General features: G+C 42.8%; 1 protein-coding gene across 1 annotated transcript in view; it reads right to left on the reverse strand.

Moving 5' to 3' along the window:
* Positions 1-17,649, reverse strand: part of SLC17A7 (solute carrier family 17 member 7) — a 349,008-nt gene that overhangs the window by 177,412 nt on the left and 153,947 nt on the right. The window contains exon 3 of the mRNA XM_082273561.1: positions 3,990-4,108. Coding sequence (XP_082129687.1) covers positions 3,990-4,108 — 119 coding nt within the window. The remainder of the gene's footprint in view (positions 1-3,989; positions 4,109-17,649) is intronic.

The raw sequence follows: 17,649 nt of genomic DNA on the forward strand, positions 1-17,649 counted from the left end.
TAAACCTTCTGGGGACCGTTTAATAAACCACAGATTTTAATTCCACTTACGCTCTATTTTTTTAAGCGTACAATTTCCTAAAGCTTTTATATCTGTTGTGGCAGCTACTCCTAGTGGTCAATTCAGCCCTTTCACCGCTGGATAATCAGATGTCTCATTCAAACTACCTAAAAAAAATGTTTTTCAAAATATAATGAATTAAATTGGGGTGCTGCTGATGTTTTATTTAGGCTAAGCAATAATGTAGACGTAAAACAATTGATTACACATGCTAAATATATGGTGCTAAATGATGGTGTCGCTGATCCTGTCTGTTCCATAGCACCACACACCATCTTCCAAGCATGCAATGTTGCTTGTCTAATGTCACCCTTTGATGTTGCATAAAAAGGAGGACCCACTCCCCACTGAAGGGACATTTTTTTTTATTTTTCGGATTGGGACATGCCACTTGTGGCAGTGCCCAGCTACACATGTCCTTTGTTTTAAAATCCATGGCCTTGAAAATGGCCAAAAGTAATTTTCAATAGGGATGCACCAATACCATTTTTTTTATTCCGAGTAGGAGTACTGATGCTTTTTGAAAGTACTCACCGATACCAATTACGATACCTATTGCCTTGAAGAGGATGGGGATAGGAGGGTCATTGTGAGACATGGGGGCAGAGGTGACAGCTGGTGGATGCAACACAGGGCAGGCAGGAGGACACAACACAGGGATGGTAGAAGGACACAACACAGGGAGGGCACAGCACAGGAGTCAGAAGGGCACAGTACATGGCGGGAAGGAGGGCACAGTATGGGGTGGGGCAGATGAGCACAGGACAGGGGGTTAAGAAGGCACAATAAGGGGGGTAGGAGGGCACAGTACAGGGAGTTAGGAGGGCACAGTAAGGGGGGTAGGAGGGTACAGTACAGGAGGCTAGGAGGGCACAGTACAGAGGGCTAGGAGGGACAAAGTAAGGGGGTTAGGAGGGCACAATACAGGGTTGAAGGAGGGCATAGTACAGGGGGTTAAGAGGGCACAGTACAGGGGGTTAGCAGGGCACTGTAAGGGGGGTTAGGAGGGAACAGTACAGGGTTGAAGTAGGGCACAGTACAAGGGGTTATGAGGGCACAGTACAGGGGGTAGGAGGGCACAGTAAGAGGGTAGGAGGGCACAGTGAGGGGGTAGGAGGGCAAGGTAAGGGGGGTAGGAGGGCACTGTACAGGGGTCACTGCTGGCAGTGCACTAGGCAGAGCGCTGTCTCCCATCCCTGCATTGTACACAGTCTGAACACAGGCAGAGCTGCTCCCCACACAGCAGTGGCGGCCGGTGCGTTGGGGGCGCGGGGGCGCTGCCCCCCCTATCCATGTGTCCGGCCCCCTAATCTGCATGCAGGGCCGCCGGACGCATGGAGTTCAATGGGTTTTTTTTTTTGCATCACCTGATTAGAGCCAGAGGCTCTAATAGGCTGCAGCAAAGGGTGAACCCGGATCGCAGAGCAGTGTGCCCTAGCCCACCCATTGTGTGACAATAGCGAACAAAAATTTGCTATTGTCACACGGATCCTCCTTCTGGCCAATCAGGGAGCGGGTCCGATACGCGATTCCTGATTGGCCGCAAGGCAAACCCCATGCCATTGGCCGAGGTGGAGGCGGAAGCGGGAGGACTCGAGGAGACGCCGGGGGATTGAAGAGAAGCCTCCGCCGGGACACTGAGGAGAAGCCGCCAGGACACTGAGGAGAAGCCGCCGCTGGGACTTAGGAGAAGGCGCCGCCGCGGCTGCTCCAGGGCTCCAGGTAAGTGCACTGGTCTCGGGGGGGCCCACTGCATTTGAAGGGGGCATGTACGCTGGTCACTAGGGATGATCGAACTTTTCAAAAGTTCGGTTCGACCAGAACACCCGAACTTCCCGAAAGTTCGGCCCGGATTTCAGAACCCCATTGAAATCAATGGGACCCAAACTTCGGTAATCAAAAAACACCATTTTGAAGCCCTAAAACCCAATAAATGCCCCTAAAAAGTGCCTAGGGTTCTGGGTCATGCCCCAGGGACTATTAATCACACAAAAAAGTTCTTAAAAATTGTCATTTTTGATAGAGAGCCAATTATTGAAAAAATTATTGAAAAAAAAAAGAGATTTCTTTGGATTTAGTGTCTGGGGGGGGGGGGGGGGTCCTAAAAAGTGTACCTGTGAAATTTCAGCTCTGTAGCATGTCCAGAACCAAAAAAAAAAGTTTGTTTGTATTAGAATTGCAATAGAACAGGCATATGGCTCCGCAATTTTCACACCTTGCCGGTTTTGTAGCTGGCGTTTTTTTGGGCATTTTCTGGGGGTTATTGGAGGCAGGCATAACATCAGAACTTCTGTGTAGGGGTATATATACACACACACATGTATGTATATATACACATATACATATATAGGTGTGAAAGTAGCAGAAACCTATGCTTGCGCTAATGAAATAATTAACACCCATATGGCTTCTCTGCTATAACACCTATATGTGTGTATGTGTATAAATACATATAAGTGTGTGTGTATATATACCCCTATACAGAATTTCAGATGTTTTGCCTGCCTTAAAAGACCCTCAAAAAATGCCAAAAAAAAAAAAAAACGCCTGCTGCAAAAACACACCTGGGCATTTTTGTAGCTGGCGTTTTTTTGGGCATTTTTTGGGCGTCTTTGGAGGCAGGCATAACATCTGTACTTCTGTGTAGGGCTATATATACACACACACGTATGTATATATACACAATGTATATATACACATACACATATATAGGTGTGAAAGTAGCAGAAACCTATGCTTGCACTAATGAAATAATTAACACCCATATGGCTTCTCTGCTATAACACCTATATGTGTGTATGTGTATAAATACATACAAGTGTGTGTGTATATATACCCCTATACAGAATTTCAAATGTTTTGCCTGCCTCCAAAGACCCCCAAAAAATGCCCAAAAAAAACGCCTGCTGCAAAAACACACCTGGGTGTTTTTGTAGCTGGCGTTTTTTTGGGCATTTTTTGGGCATCTTTGGAGGCAGGAATAACATCTGTACTTCTGTGTAGGGATATATATATATACACACACACATGTATGTATATATACACATACACATATATAGGTGTGAAAGGAGCTCTTAGTGCTGTGCTCAAGATGTGTACCATGCGAGATAGGAGACTGCCAGCAAGCGTCAGGGGTAGTGGAGGGCTTGGAAGGGGGAACCCACCCCTCCCCAGTACCCCAGCCCTCCCCAATACCTCCCTAGATCCAGGCTTAATCTTACCACTGCTGCTTGTGTCTCCTGTTCAGATTCCCGCCGGCTCTCCTCTGCATCCCCTGTACATCCCCTGGAGCAGTACAGATCCTGCCCACATAGGCAGTAGTAACATGCTCTGCCTAGGGGGTTCCACTTTACTCCCTGAAAAGTGCTAGAGGAGCACTGGAAACTGCGGGAGTGGTGGGGGAATTGCAGGAGGCCCCCATGCACCTGGGGACACTAGACCGTGTCCAGGTTAACCCGCGGGTTGAGACGGCCCTACCGATATCGGTTTTGGGTATCGGAGCATTTTTGCGAGTGCCTATACTCACGAAAGTGCCTACTATTGGCACCGATACCAGTTTCGGTGCAACCCTAATTTCCAAGATTTTTCCATCCATAGACTTCAGAAAGGTTCGGATTTAGGTTTGCTTTCTTTAGACTTTATGATGAGTTCAACAAATAGCCCACAACTGCACCCACTCATATTCACTAATCCCTTATTGTAAAACAGTATCAACTTCCTTCTTGTTTTTTGTTTTTGTTTTTTTCTGTGTTTTAATTTTCACTAGGAATCTCAGATGTCAGATTTTTGTCAGAAGGCAGAGGAAATTTACATATTGTGCTAGTCACAGTGCAAATATTTTAATAGTTTTATTTTTAATAGAACAAACATCTTAGTGCACTCCATGACAATACAAAATAAGTAAGTAATAATAACTTTTGAGCTCATACCTGTTGGCTGCAAATTTTTGACAGATGTAGCCTCCTGGAATCTGCGTAACGATATATCCCCAGAAGAACGAACCATGAATCATTCCAACTGTTTCTGGATCCCAGTTAAATTGTGCTTGCTGTAAAAAAGAAATATTATGTGTTTATATCAACTCTGAGATGGGTCTACATTAGGTAGAACTACATCCAAAATTACACAAAAAAATGGGGGTGTACTGGCGCAACCCCAGAGAAGAATGATCATGGTGTGTCAGGAAATGGCGGGGAACACTGTGTTTATCATCCCCCGCCTCGACAAAACAACGATGTTCACCAAACCTTTTCCTTAATGTACGAATAGTCCTCCCAACATAGAAGAGACCACAGGGACATGTCAGACAGTACACACCAAATTCTGTGGAGCAATTAAAGAATTTCTTAATGAAATAGGTCTTTCCCTTAATCGTATATTCTTTTTGCCCATGAGTCACGTGTTTACACGTGAGGCATAATTTCTTCCGGCATTGATACATGCCGACTAGGGGAATAAGGCTCAAATGGGATGTAAGGGTTGTACTTTTTAATTTACTTGGGGCCACCATGTTCTTAATATTCCTCGCTCTCCTATATGTAATTTTCGGCCTAGGGGGTAAGCTATCCCTAAGATGTGGGTCTTCCAATAAAATGGATCAATGTTTGGTTATCAATTGTTCCATCTTCCTAAATTTGTTATGAAATTGCGTAACAAACCGCGGACTACTTGAATATGTATCGGATTTGGTGGTATTTTTTACTTTGTTGCCTTTCAAATACATATTCTGTGCGGTATCCACCAAGGGTTCTGGAAAAGATTTTTCAATAAATTTAGTTTTCAAAAGCCTACTCTGTTCCAGGTAGTCCTCCTCATTCGTACAGTTCCTCCGCAACCTACAATACTGGCTTTTGGGAATGTTTTGGACCCACCATGGGTGATGGCAACTTTGATAATGGAGGAAAGCGTTGCCAACTGTGGGCTTGGTATAATTTTTGGCCTCAATTTTTTCTTCTCTGTGGTATAACAACAAATCCAAAAAAGCCAATTCAATAGTACTAGACACCGAAGTGAATGATAGATTGTACGGATTGGAATTACAATGTTGGACAAATTCCAAAAAAGTGGATTGTGGGCCGTCCCAAATAACCACTATATCATCTATATATCTCCCATAAAAAATGAGATGGGAGATATATGGATTATTGTTCCATATGTGGTGGGACTTCCACATACCCATGGTCAAATTGGCATAGCTGGGGGCAAAATTTGCCCCCATTGCTGTGCCATTAGTTTGCAGATAGAAGGACCCTTCGAACTCAAAATAATTATGGGTGAGGCAGTTACAAGTTGCATCCAAAACTTTTAGGCCACATTTAGGCCACACCCCTCTGCTCGCCCATGTCAAGCGAAAACTAGACGTAGAGGTAGGCGGGGGGGGGGAAGACGATCTCATCAGAAAAAAACTAAGACTAGTGAGACGATAAAGATATTCAATCTTTCCTCGCATGTCTTGTCCGAGGCAGAAACATCACTGCTTCGTAGAGGCCTCAATTTTGCTCCATCTTCATCCCCAAATCCTTTTACATTATTGAAAGATCTTAATTTTTTCATACGCCTGTTAACTCTAAAACGCCATTTTAGTATACAGACCACTAAATATGGCGCTGTCACCCAGTTAGATCCTCCGGCGGAGGAGGTCCAGCTGTGCCCTGTTATGGACGCTGTTGGACAACAGCTGTTGGAGGAACTTTATATCAGTGATGATGATGAGGATCTAGCCCTTTTTACCCAACACCCATCCACATCTCCACCTGTGCAACATACAGGCTTACGCTCGAAATCTACGTTTAACCCTGTGCAGTCTAAGGGCCCCTATGTGCAGACTTTCTATCAAGTTGTATTCACTGAAATTAAAAATATGTGCCATGTGCACATATAAAAATTATAAACAACCCTCATCATATAAAAATCTGAATTTGACCCCTGATGAACGGAAAGCCCTTACAGATTTGTCCAGCAACCATAATCTGGTTGTAAGGACAGCTGATAAGAGGGGGGGCATTGTTATTCAAAATAAAGATGACTATCTCGGGGAGGCCCAGCGCTTATTACAAGATGGTACCACCTATCAAAAACTCCCCTGTGATCCATTGCCAGGTTATATACTAGAGGCCAAAACACTACTAGATAAGGCTAAAGAGGAGGGGATTATAAATAAAAATGAGTATGCTTTTTTTCATAGAGATTTTTATGCAATGCCCTATTTTTACCATATCCCCAAGGTCCACAAGGATCTATCTAATCCTCCTGGTAGACCTATAGTAGTGGCAATGGAGAGTATTACAAACTCCTTCTTCCTATATGTGGACCAGTTCTCCAGCCTTTGGCACAAGACCTCCCCTCCTATATTCGGGATGGAGTACACCTATTAGAATTGTTGGCACCTTATAAATGGGAACCCACTTACATGTGGACATCTTTAGATGTTAACTCCTTATATACCAGTATTCCCCATCCGGTAGGTCTTCAAGCTTTTGCCTTATCTTTGTCCAATTGTTGTAGTATTAACCCAGCACAGGCCCAGTTCGTTTTGGATGCAACTTGTTTCTGCCTCACCCATAATTATTTTGAGTTCGAAGGGTCCTTCTATCTGCAAACTAATGGCACAGCAATGGGGGCAAATTTTGCCCCCAGCTATGCCAATTTGACCATGGGTATGTGGGAGTCCCACCACATATGGAACAATAATCCATATCTCCCATCTCATTTTTAATGGGAGATATATAGATGATATAGTGGTTATTTGGGATGGCCCACAATCCACTTTTTTGGAATTTGTCCAACATTGTAATTCCAATCCGTACAATCTATCATTCACTTCGGTGTTTAGTACTATTGAATTGGCTTTTTTGGATTTGTTGTTATACCACAGAGAAGAAAAGATTGAGGCCAAAAATTATACCAAGCCCACAGCTGGCAACTCTTTTCCTCCAAGATTCAAATTCAAGCTTGGCTATATGTATGCGCATGAGTCTATATGTATGCGCATGAGTCTATATGTATGCGGACAAACCCCTAATGTAAGGCGCATTTGTGCGTGTTCTTATATCATGGGCCCCATATTTGCATATATGCAAATCCTTTTGTGCATGTATGTAAGTGGGACCTTTTTATTTACTATATATATTATTTATTTGCTATGAAGTTTTATGTGTATTTATATTTATATTTAAATTTTATATATCCTACTTGACCCTATTAATAATAATAATTTTTCTTTTAAATGTAAAAAATTTTTTTTTAAATTGTATAACATTTTATATTCACATTGACTTGATACTTATTCTGGGGTCTGCATGCATATACATGCGCATGTAAAAATACATGAATTTTTGTTTTCTTAATTAATTATATTAATTAATTATATTATATATATATATATTCTGTATATTTTAATGTTTTTATCCATCATAATTAGTATTGGTATTTTTCAATATATACAATAATTTTTTTCTATTATTATTATTATTATTATTATTATTATTTTTATTTAATTTTCATTTTTTCATTATTATTATTATTATTATTTTCATTTTTATATTTTTATTTTTATATTTATTCTTTTTTTTTATTTTTATATTTATATTTATTTTTATTCTTATTTTCATCCTTATCCATGTATCATCTATTACTCTCATTTGCATATGTGTGGTGTGCCCAAGGATCGGTTCTTTTGATATGTTGACCCAATAGTAGTATGTGCATTTTCTATAGCACACTGTTTTAATTCTACAGCATAATCCCGCTGTGTGTTTTAATTCAGAATTGCCCCTCTCTCACTCCAAATCATGATATTTGTATAGGCTCGTGTTCCCAGAGGAGTGATGAGCAATTAGGTTTAAGCCTAGGACCCGGTGGAAGCCTATTAAGGTTTCCCTATATAAATCCCTCCTCCAAGATGGCGCCCCTAGAGGCCTGAGGAAGTAGCGCATGCTCAGACAACGCGTCGCCTATCCACGCCATCACGCTCCACGTCCTAGCCGGAAGCCGGAAGTACGCCGCCGGAAGCCCCGACAGTGTCCCCAGGGTTCGGAGAAAGCCGCTTTCCCATCGGCTCGAACGGACCATACAGCGGATCGGTCGGATCTTCTTTCCATAGGCACCCGGATTTATCGATCCCCCGGAATAACTTCATGGCTCTCACTTACTGCTGGTTTTATTACTCGTTTGTGAGAATATAGTGTGCTTATGTTTCCATTAAAATTTGAGTCATATTACACTTAGAGTGGCACCTGCCTTTCTTTTACATCCAAAATTATAATTTTATTTGGATTTAGTGTAATCGGACTGTGTTGCATGTAAAGAAATATTTAGATCTGCTATCGCAATGTCTGGTACATTGCTAATGTCCCTCTTAAAATACTAGTAACATGGCTTTTTTGAAAACCCAGTAGCTTTACTACTTTTAGTACAAAGCAGGAAAAACTGTATTACGTTTTTTCTGGGTCACTGAATTAAAGTTTTTAATTAAAGGTATCAGTATAACATACAGGCAAGTAGAAAACATGCCTAGTTATTCTAGTCAACATGTATCCCATGCAGTATCACACCTGCCAGCATTAATATATTCACAGTGTTTTGCAGTAAATGGGATAGGATATCTTTTATATCTTCCAATATCCGTCACTATCCTATTACTGCCTCCTGTGCTAGCATGTGTAGCTCCTCCTTTCCTAAGCCAGTGTCACATTTTCAAATGAGGGGTGCATGACTAAACCCAAGGCTTAGGGCTTTGAGTGGCTCCTACATTCTTTCATTAAAGTTTTTGAGAGTTCTGTTGTTTGTTGCTGGGTGTAATTTATTATTAGTTGAGGTGTTTTAGACAATAGATGTGAAAATGGCACCTTGAAAATTCAACTAAAGAGTACACTGTAGAAATTTTAGTGTATTTGATGTCTTTTTTACTTTTAAAAATATAATTATTGGATTTTTCAGATGGTACAAATGGACATAAGAAGTAAGAGACAATATTTCACGTTAGTTTAGTTGGCCTACCTGAACATGTAAAAATATGTAGTAAGAAGTCAATATATGTCATCATAGTAATAAGCATTCACCAACAATGTGTACTTCTAACATGGAAATATGCCTATATATTCATATTGGGGTATAAAAGTGTTTTCTCGCGGGATAAACATGGGGAGAAAACTAGGTGGAGCTAGAAGCCTGGAGGACTTTTAGGTAAACAGGTTAAATATTTAGACCAACTAGTATGTTCATAAATGTAAAAGTACAAATGATATGAAGTGTGAGCAACTGTGAGAACATGGAAAATGTATAACATAAAACACAAACGGCTCCGGGGTGTAAGTCCAATGAAATATGAGTCCCAGATTAAGGTAATTTTAGGTTTCCCAAAGAAACTGTCATGTTTGCTTTGCAATACCACTCTGTATATTGGAAGGAAGCCATTAGGGATGAAATTTCAGTGGGGGAAAATGTGCGTTCTATGTAGGACTTGAAAACTCAACAATGGGCTCTTTAAGACACAAAAACCTCTAGAGAAAAAATCACTAAACAACAGTATGTGAAAAACAATTATCCGGCAACTCTAATGCCAAAAATCAAGGAAAGGGGGAGTATACCAGTAAATGAGTACAGATATAAAAAAAATGAATAAAAGAAACTGGTTTTAATTACTTCAGACCACCCAGTCCATACTAAGAAAATAAAAAACTCACTGGAATACAGAAATACCATTTATTGAAAATTAAAAATTAAATTGTTACAAAATACCAAAAATAATTCTGGCATGATATTGAAACATATAAGGTACTACCAATTTGAAAAACCACAACAAAAAAGACACACATGAGTTAATTAAAACCAACATACAATTCCCTCCCCCCTCCCATCCACATTGGGCAAACCAGGGTCCAAAAATATGTATGAATATCAAAATTATTGAATGGCCATTGTGAAATAAGGATAAACTTGTTAGTAGGTATTTAATCCTTAGACTTTATGGATCCATATGGTGATAAAGACATTTCACAGAAGCTCGCAGCAGAGAATTGAATAATTAATAAATCTTGAAAAACTCCTGATGGATGCTCAAGAAGGGATTCAGTTCATATGGCTGATAGTAGGAGCATTTGAGAAAGATTAGGACAAACCAAATTGTAAAACAGTTGTATCCACTGGTGTAGAGAGGATAGTGGAAGCATATCTTTGTGTGGTCTAGAGGAGGCTGCTTTAAAACAGCACTTCTATAGAGTGTACAATCATGAAGAAGTCAATGAATATGTACACACACCTCCCTCTAACAACACAGGAAAAAATTGGATACAAGCATGAAGATCCTCATACATCCAAAACATTCAGTGTAGGAACAACTAAGGATATACTCATCCGTAGATGGATCCAGGGACTATTATGCTCTTTATGGCTGGATGATGCTGATTTGATTATGAATTATTTGGGACTTCAGCTTGGCTTCTCCTAATGCCTTCTTTGGGACAAATCCCTGGATACATACACGGATGAGTATATCCTCAGTTGTTCCTACATTAAATGTTTTGAATGTATGAGGATCTTCATGCTTGTATCCAATTTTTTCCTGTGTTGTGCGAGGGAGGTGTGTGTGCACATATTCATTGACTTTTTCATGATTGTACACTCTATAGAAGTGCCGTTTTAAAGCAGCCTCCTCTAGACCACACACAGATATGTGTGTGTCTTTGTTGTGGTTTTTCAATTTGGTACCCTGTATGTTTCAATATCATGCCAGAATCATTTATGGTATTTTGTAACAATTTCGATTTTTGTTTTATTTTTCAAAAAAATTCATTTCTGTACTCCAGTGAGTTTTTGATTTTCTTAGTATGGACTGGGTGGTCTGGAGAAATTGAAACCAGTTTCTTTTATTCAGTTTTTTTTCTCTATGTAGGACTTCCATCTAGAGGAAAAGCGTTTGGTGGGAGTGTAGTCCTGCAACTCATTACCCAGTTTTTCTTTATACAGAAGATCAGTTAGATCTCTTTTTACCATAGATAGGGTAGGAGGAGATGTACACAGTTACATAGTTAGTGAGGTTGAAAAAAGACATCAGTCCATCCAGTTCAACCTATGATGTGTGTGTGTGTTTGCTTTTAACCGTACATTGTATTCCCCCTGTATGTTGTGGTCTCTAAGGTTCCCATCTAATAGTTTTTGAAACTATCAATGCTCCCTGCTGATACGACTGCTTGTGGAAGGGAATTCCACATCCTTACCGCTCTTACAGTGAAGAACCCCTTACGCACTTTAAGGTTAAACCGCCTTTCCTCTAGTTTTAGTGAGTGGCCACGTGTCTTATTGTATCTCCTTTCTCTGAATAGTTTGTTCCTTATGCTAGGGTCGCCAGTACAGTATTTGTACATTGATATCATATCCCCCCTCAATCGTCTCTTCTCCAGAGAGAATAGGTTCAGTGCTTGTAGCCTTTCCTCATAGCTGATGTCCTCCATTCCCCTAATTATTTTTGTTGCCCTTCTCTGGACTTTATCCAGTTCCAGCACATCCTTCCTGAGGACCGGTGCCCAGAACTGGACAACATACTCCAGATGTGGCCGGACCAGAGTCTTGTAGTTATCCAAGCTTTCAGGATGCTCTTTCTGGCTGCCAACTGGCATATGTGAATCCACTGCAGAGCATAGGTTCTCGGTTTATCTTTTGACCCAGTTGCGTGTTGCTCATAACTGAATTGCAGCAAGAGAGGGGTTTTGGTTATTGGTATCCCGGTGATGCTTGTAACAAAATTGATAGTTTGCTCCAAAAAGAGTGTGATTAGGGGGGCAGAGCCAAAAGCGATGGAATAGGGAAGGCTTGTTGGAGTCACATTGGGGCCTGCCTGCTATGGTGGTGTGGTTGGTCAGATTTTGAACAGGAAAAGGGGATGAACGTCCTATGTATCAACTTGAATTGCGTCTTCCCCCAAGTTTCATTGATTAGTAATTTGTGGATCTTTAGGTAACCTTCTAGTATTTTATCACCAAGATCATCCTCCTGGAATGTCTTTGTTCCATTTTTCAAGTAATGTATTTCCTGTTGTCGGGTGGATGTCTGAGATCAAGTGCTTGTATATATCAGAGATAGAGTAAGTTTGTTGTTTTACCAGGCAGTCGATGAAAGACAGGTTGAATCTTTTCATTCTGTCTGGACAAGTAGATTGAACATATGTGATAGTTTGATAATAGTAAAAGATATACGAGTTTTGAAGATGAATGCTCATACGTTCATACGCTCCATGCACTATGCTTTGTAGGAACATGATATTTTTGTGAATAGGGAGATGTCTGGAAACTAGAGAGGATAACTTGAGTTTTTTCCTAATTTCTCTCCAGGTGATAATAGTGTCCCTGAGCAGAATGTTGTGTTGAAGTATCTGTGGGAATTATTTTGATTTACTATGTAAAATACCAGGGAGATTATAGGGAAGAACAAGGTTTACTTCAAAGGCATAGTTGGTATAGTCAGAAGAGGTAGATAGCCAATCAAAATAGTATCTAAAGAGGCAAGATAGCTTATACAATCTGATATTGGGTAGACCGGCACCTCCCTCACTCTTTGGAAGATGCCCCCCCCCCCCCCAGACAGAGAGGGAGCAGAGGAGACTAACAGAGCAAAGCCTGACCGGGAAGTGACAGAGGGAGGCGGGTGCAGAGAGGAAGACTGACCGTCTGAGGGAGGAGGGAGGAATCGCCGTCAGGAACTGCAAGTGACAGGCTTAAAGCGGAGTTCCGGGCACAGAAATTATTTTTTGCTGAACATACCCCCGGGACAGTCAGGGCTAGCACATTCCACAATGGCTAGCCTCTGATCTGTTCCGGTTCGCACTTACCTTTTAGAAGAAATACTTACTTAGAAAATTTCTTCCACAGCATTTCCATCTCTGTTGTAGGCAGCTGAAGCCGGCGCGGTCCTCTTCTCTGTCTTCTTCTGCGTCTTCGTGTCCCAGAATGCACTGCACCGGCCCCTCTCGTCACTTCTGGTGCGGCGCCGCATTCCTAAACAGCTTCTGGGCATGCCCAGAAGCTGTTTAGCAGGGGAATGCGGCGTCGCCCGGAAATGACGAGCGGGACCGGTGCCGTCGCAGTGATTCCTGGGAGCTATGACGTTTAGCTCCCAGGAATCATCGCGAGGCAGGAAGTGACGGGGTGAGCCGCGGCTCCGAAGGAGGAAGCAGTCAGAGGTGAGTGTTTACGATCTTCAATAAAAAGGTGAGTAAACAAAAAAAATAAAAATAACTATCCAATTCCTTTTCAGGTGAGCTCTACCTAGCGGAGGGGCACAAAAAAAAAATCGTTTTTGTGCCTGGAACTCCGCTTTAAAGGGACACACACTAGGTAAGTAAGACTGGTGACTGGTGACTGAGATTGAACACTAACTGAGAATGTAGTGTAGTACCTGAGTATATGAGAGTACTTATTACTACCTGAGTGTCCGGGAGTACCTATTACTACCTGAGTGTCTGTGAGTACCTATTACTACCTGAGTGTCTGGGAGTACCTATTACTACCTGAGTGTCTGGGAGTACCTATTACTACCTGAGTGTCTGGGCGTACCTATTACTACCTGAGTGTCTAGGAGTACCCATTACTACCTGAGTGTCTGGGGGTACCTATTACTACCTGAGTATCTGGGAGTACCTATTACTACCTGAGTGTCTGTGGGTACCTATTACTACCTGAGTGTCTGGGAGTGCCTATTACAACCTGAGTGTCTGGGAGTACCTATTACTACCTGAGTGTCTGGGAGTACCTATTACTACTGTGAGTGTTGTGCGATTGACCGGGCTGTGCGACTGTGAGTGTTGTGCGACTGAGTGTTGTGCGACTGACTGGGCTGTGCGACTGTGAGTGTTGTGCGACTGTGAGTGTTGTGTGACTGTGAGTGTTGTGCGACTGACCAGGCTGTGCGACTGTGAGTGTTGTGCGACTGACCGGGCTGTGCGGCTGTGAGTGTTGTGCGACTGATCGGGATGTGTGACTGTGAGTGTTGTGCGACTGTGAGTGTTGTGCGACTGTGAGTGTTGTGCAACTGACCGGGCTGTGCGACTGTGAGTGTTGTGCGACTGTGAGTGTTGTGTGACTGTGAGTGTTGTGCAACTGACCGGGCTGTGCGACTGTGAGTGTTGTGCGACTGGGAGTGTTGTGCGACTGACCAGGCTGTGCGATTGTGAGTGTTGTGCGACTGTGAGTGTCAAGTGAGTGTAGCAGTATACCAGAGTGTGAGAAGGTAGAGTTAGGAAGCCAGGAAACAGCCACACAGAATAGACTTAAATTACTGAATCCCAATTAGATTAGATTAGTAGGTACAATGCCCGGCGGGTGTGGAGATGCAATTCGGTGTACATCTTGTGATGCGTTATGTATGCTTTCCTCGATCCTGCGATACAGGGCGAATACAAATGAGCAAAATGTAAGCATGTTGCTTCCCTGGAAGCTCAGGTCCTGAATCTAGGGAAGCAGCTGGCAACACTGAGCCGAATGTCCATACCGAAGGAGAGCCGGGATCGTACCCGTCAGGCGCAGGCAGGGGCCTGCACAGAGGTGGGCCGTGTATTGGAGGTACAGGCATCAGAGCAGAGTAGAGGGTGACAGTTAAGAGGGGTAGAAGAGGACAAGGCAAGGAGGCCGGTCCTGGGCTGGAGCACCCCAATAAATATGCCCCATTGCGTGATGTTGGGGAAACCAGTCAGGGACCAGCATTGCTGGAACAGAGCGACGACGCTAGCTGCCAGGGGAAGAACTCCTTCAGTGAGGCCAGGAGAAAGGGAAAGGAAAGACAGGTGCTGGTGGTAGGGGACTCAATCATTAGAAGGACAGACAGTGCAATTTGTTACAAAGACCGTGAGCGCCGAACAGTCTGTTGTTTACCGGGCGCTCGGGTTCGGCACATCGCGGATCGGGTGGACAGATTACTGGGTGGGGCTGGGGAAGACCTAGCTGTCATGGTACACGTAGGTACCAATGACATAGGCAGAGGAAGATGGAGAGTCCTAAACGATTTCAGGGACTTAGGAGCTAAGTTGAGGAGTAGGACCTCCAAGGTAGTATTTTCAGAAATACTACCTGTACCTCGAGCCACACCAGAGAGGCAGCAGGAAATTAGGGAAGTTAACAAGTGGCTGAGGAGCTGGTGTAGTAAGGAGGGTTTTGGGTTCCTGGAGAACTGGGCCAACTTCTCAGTCGGCCACCGGCTCTTTGGTAGGGACGGACTGCACCTAAATGAGGAGGGTGCAGCCGTACTGAGTGAGAGGATGGCCATAAAGTTAAAGGGGCTTTGAAACTAGGTGATGGGGGGGGGGGGAGGGTACAGATGTAGAATTAGCCAGTGGAAAGCAAGATTCAGAGGGCACAAATGGGGACATTAGTGTTAGGGTGTTCAAAGCTCCTAAACCCAGGGGGGGTATGGGGAAAAATCCCAAGAGCAGCCTAAAAACATCAAATGAGGATATATGTAACCGGTCAAAATTAAGAGGTTTGTATACCAATGTCAGAAGCCTGGCCAACAAGATGGGAGAGCTGGAGCTGTTGATGTTTGAGGAGGACTTAGATTTTGTGGGGAAAACAGAGACTTGGTTCGACAGCTCTCAAGACTGAATGGCGACCATGCAGGGGTATTCCCTTTATCGCAGAGATAGAGAAGGTAAAAAAAGGGGGAGGGGTATTTCTGTATATTAAGAACAGTGTACAGGTAAATATGAGGGATGATATTAATAATGGAGCTATGGACGAGGTAGAATCCCTATGGGTAGAACTTCAAAGGGAAGGCACTGTGGGGAAGGTAATATTGGGCGTATGCTATAGGCCCCCCAACCAGAGGGAGGAGGGGGAGGCAGACCTCCTTTTACAGATAGGATTGGCAGCAAGGATGGGAAATGTCATTATATTGGGGGACTTTAATTATCCAGATATAGACTGGGCAGAAGGAACCGCGCATTCAGCCAAGGCTTGGCAGTTCCAAAATGTTTTGCAGGACAATTTCATGGGTCAGATGGTGAATGCACCGACAAGAAACAATAAATAAAGAAACACGGGGCAACTTAGGAAACAATGACCATAGGTCAATTAGAACCAATTTCCCAAAACTGCGCTCTTTGCTAGAAAATATGAAATGGGATAGATCCCTGGGAACAAAGAACACGGAGGAAAAATGGGAGTGCTCCAAGAGCATACTTAAAGTGATTGGCCAGTGCATTCCAAACGGAAATAAATTTAAAAGAGCAAAACTAAACCCTGGGTGGCTAAACTCCAACATAAAAATGCATATTATTGCTCAAGAAAAGACCTTCAAAAAATACAAGACTGAGGGGTCATTGGCAGCATTCAAGCATTACAAAGAGTGTAATAAGAAATGTAAAGACGAAATCAAGGTGGCTAAAATAGAACACGAGAGACATATAGCGGAAGAGAGTAAAAAGAACCCCAAGAAATTCTTTAAGTATATAAACAGTAAGAAAGCGAGGCCAGAACACATTGGCCCCATAAAAGACGACAAAGGAGATTTGGCCACAGAGGACAGGGAAAAGGCGGTAGTGTAAAATTATTTCTTCTCTTCAGTCTTCGCAAAAGAATTGGGGGGCTACACTAACCCAGCTTGTAAGGCCAAACTAAATAACACACCTCAGGAAGTACAGCCATGGCTAACAGAAGATAGACTTAGAACTAAACTAGAGAAACTTAACATAAATAAATCACGGGGATTGGATGGCTTCCACCCGAGGGTTCTTAAAGAGCTCAGCCAGGTGATAGCTAGACCATTATTCTTGATCTTTAAGGATAGTCTACAGACGGGTATGGTGCCAGCTGATTGGAAAAAAGTACCAATATTTAAAAAAGGGCAGAGATATATCCCGGGTAACTATAGGCCAGTCAGCCTAACATCAGTAGTCTGCAAGATTTTGGAGGGGACATTAAGGGACCACATACAAGACTTTAGTAATGAAAATGGTATTATTAGTAGTAATCAGCATGGATTCATGAAAAATCGTTCTTGCCATACCAATCTATTAACCTTCTATGATGAAGTGAGCTGCCACCTAGATAAAGGTAAGCCTGTGGATGTGGTGTATCTGGACATTGCAAAGGCCTTTGACACCGTTCCCCACAAACGCTTACTGTTCAAACTAAGGAAGGTAGGTATGGACCATAAGGTGAGTACCTGGATAGAGAACTGGCTCTAGGGGAGAGTGCAAAGGGTGGTGATTAATGGGGAGTAATCGGATTGGGTGGGTGTGGAAATTGGGGTCCCCCAGGGTTCTGTCCTGGGACCAATCCTGTTTAATTTATTCATAAATGATCTAGAGGAGGGGATATCTAGTACAATCTCAGTATTTGCGGATGATACTACACTAAGCATGCCAATATCTTCTATACAGGATGTGGAAACCTTACAAGCGGACCTGAACAAAATAATGGGGTGGGCAACTACATGGCAGATGAGGTTTAATGTTGAAAAATGTAAAGTAATGCATTTAGGTGCCAGAAACCAGAAAGCAAGCTACTTACTAGGGGGGGGGGAACCTCTGGGTGAGTCTAGGATGGAAAAGGACCTGGGGGTACTGGTAGACAACAGGCTTGGCAGTGGCATGCAATGCCAAGC

This window comes from Pelophylax lessonae, assembly GCF_965119305.1.
Source record: "Pelophylax lessonae genome assembly, chromosome: 12".
Classification (NCBI taxonomy): Eukaryota; Metazoa; Chordata; class Amphibia; order Anura; family Ranidae; genus Pelophylax; species Pelophylax lessonae.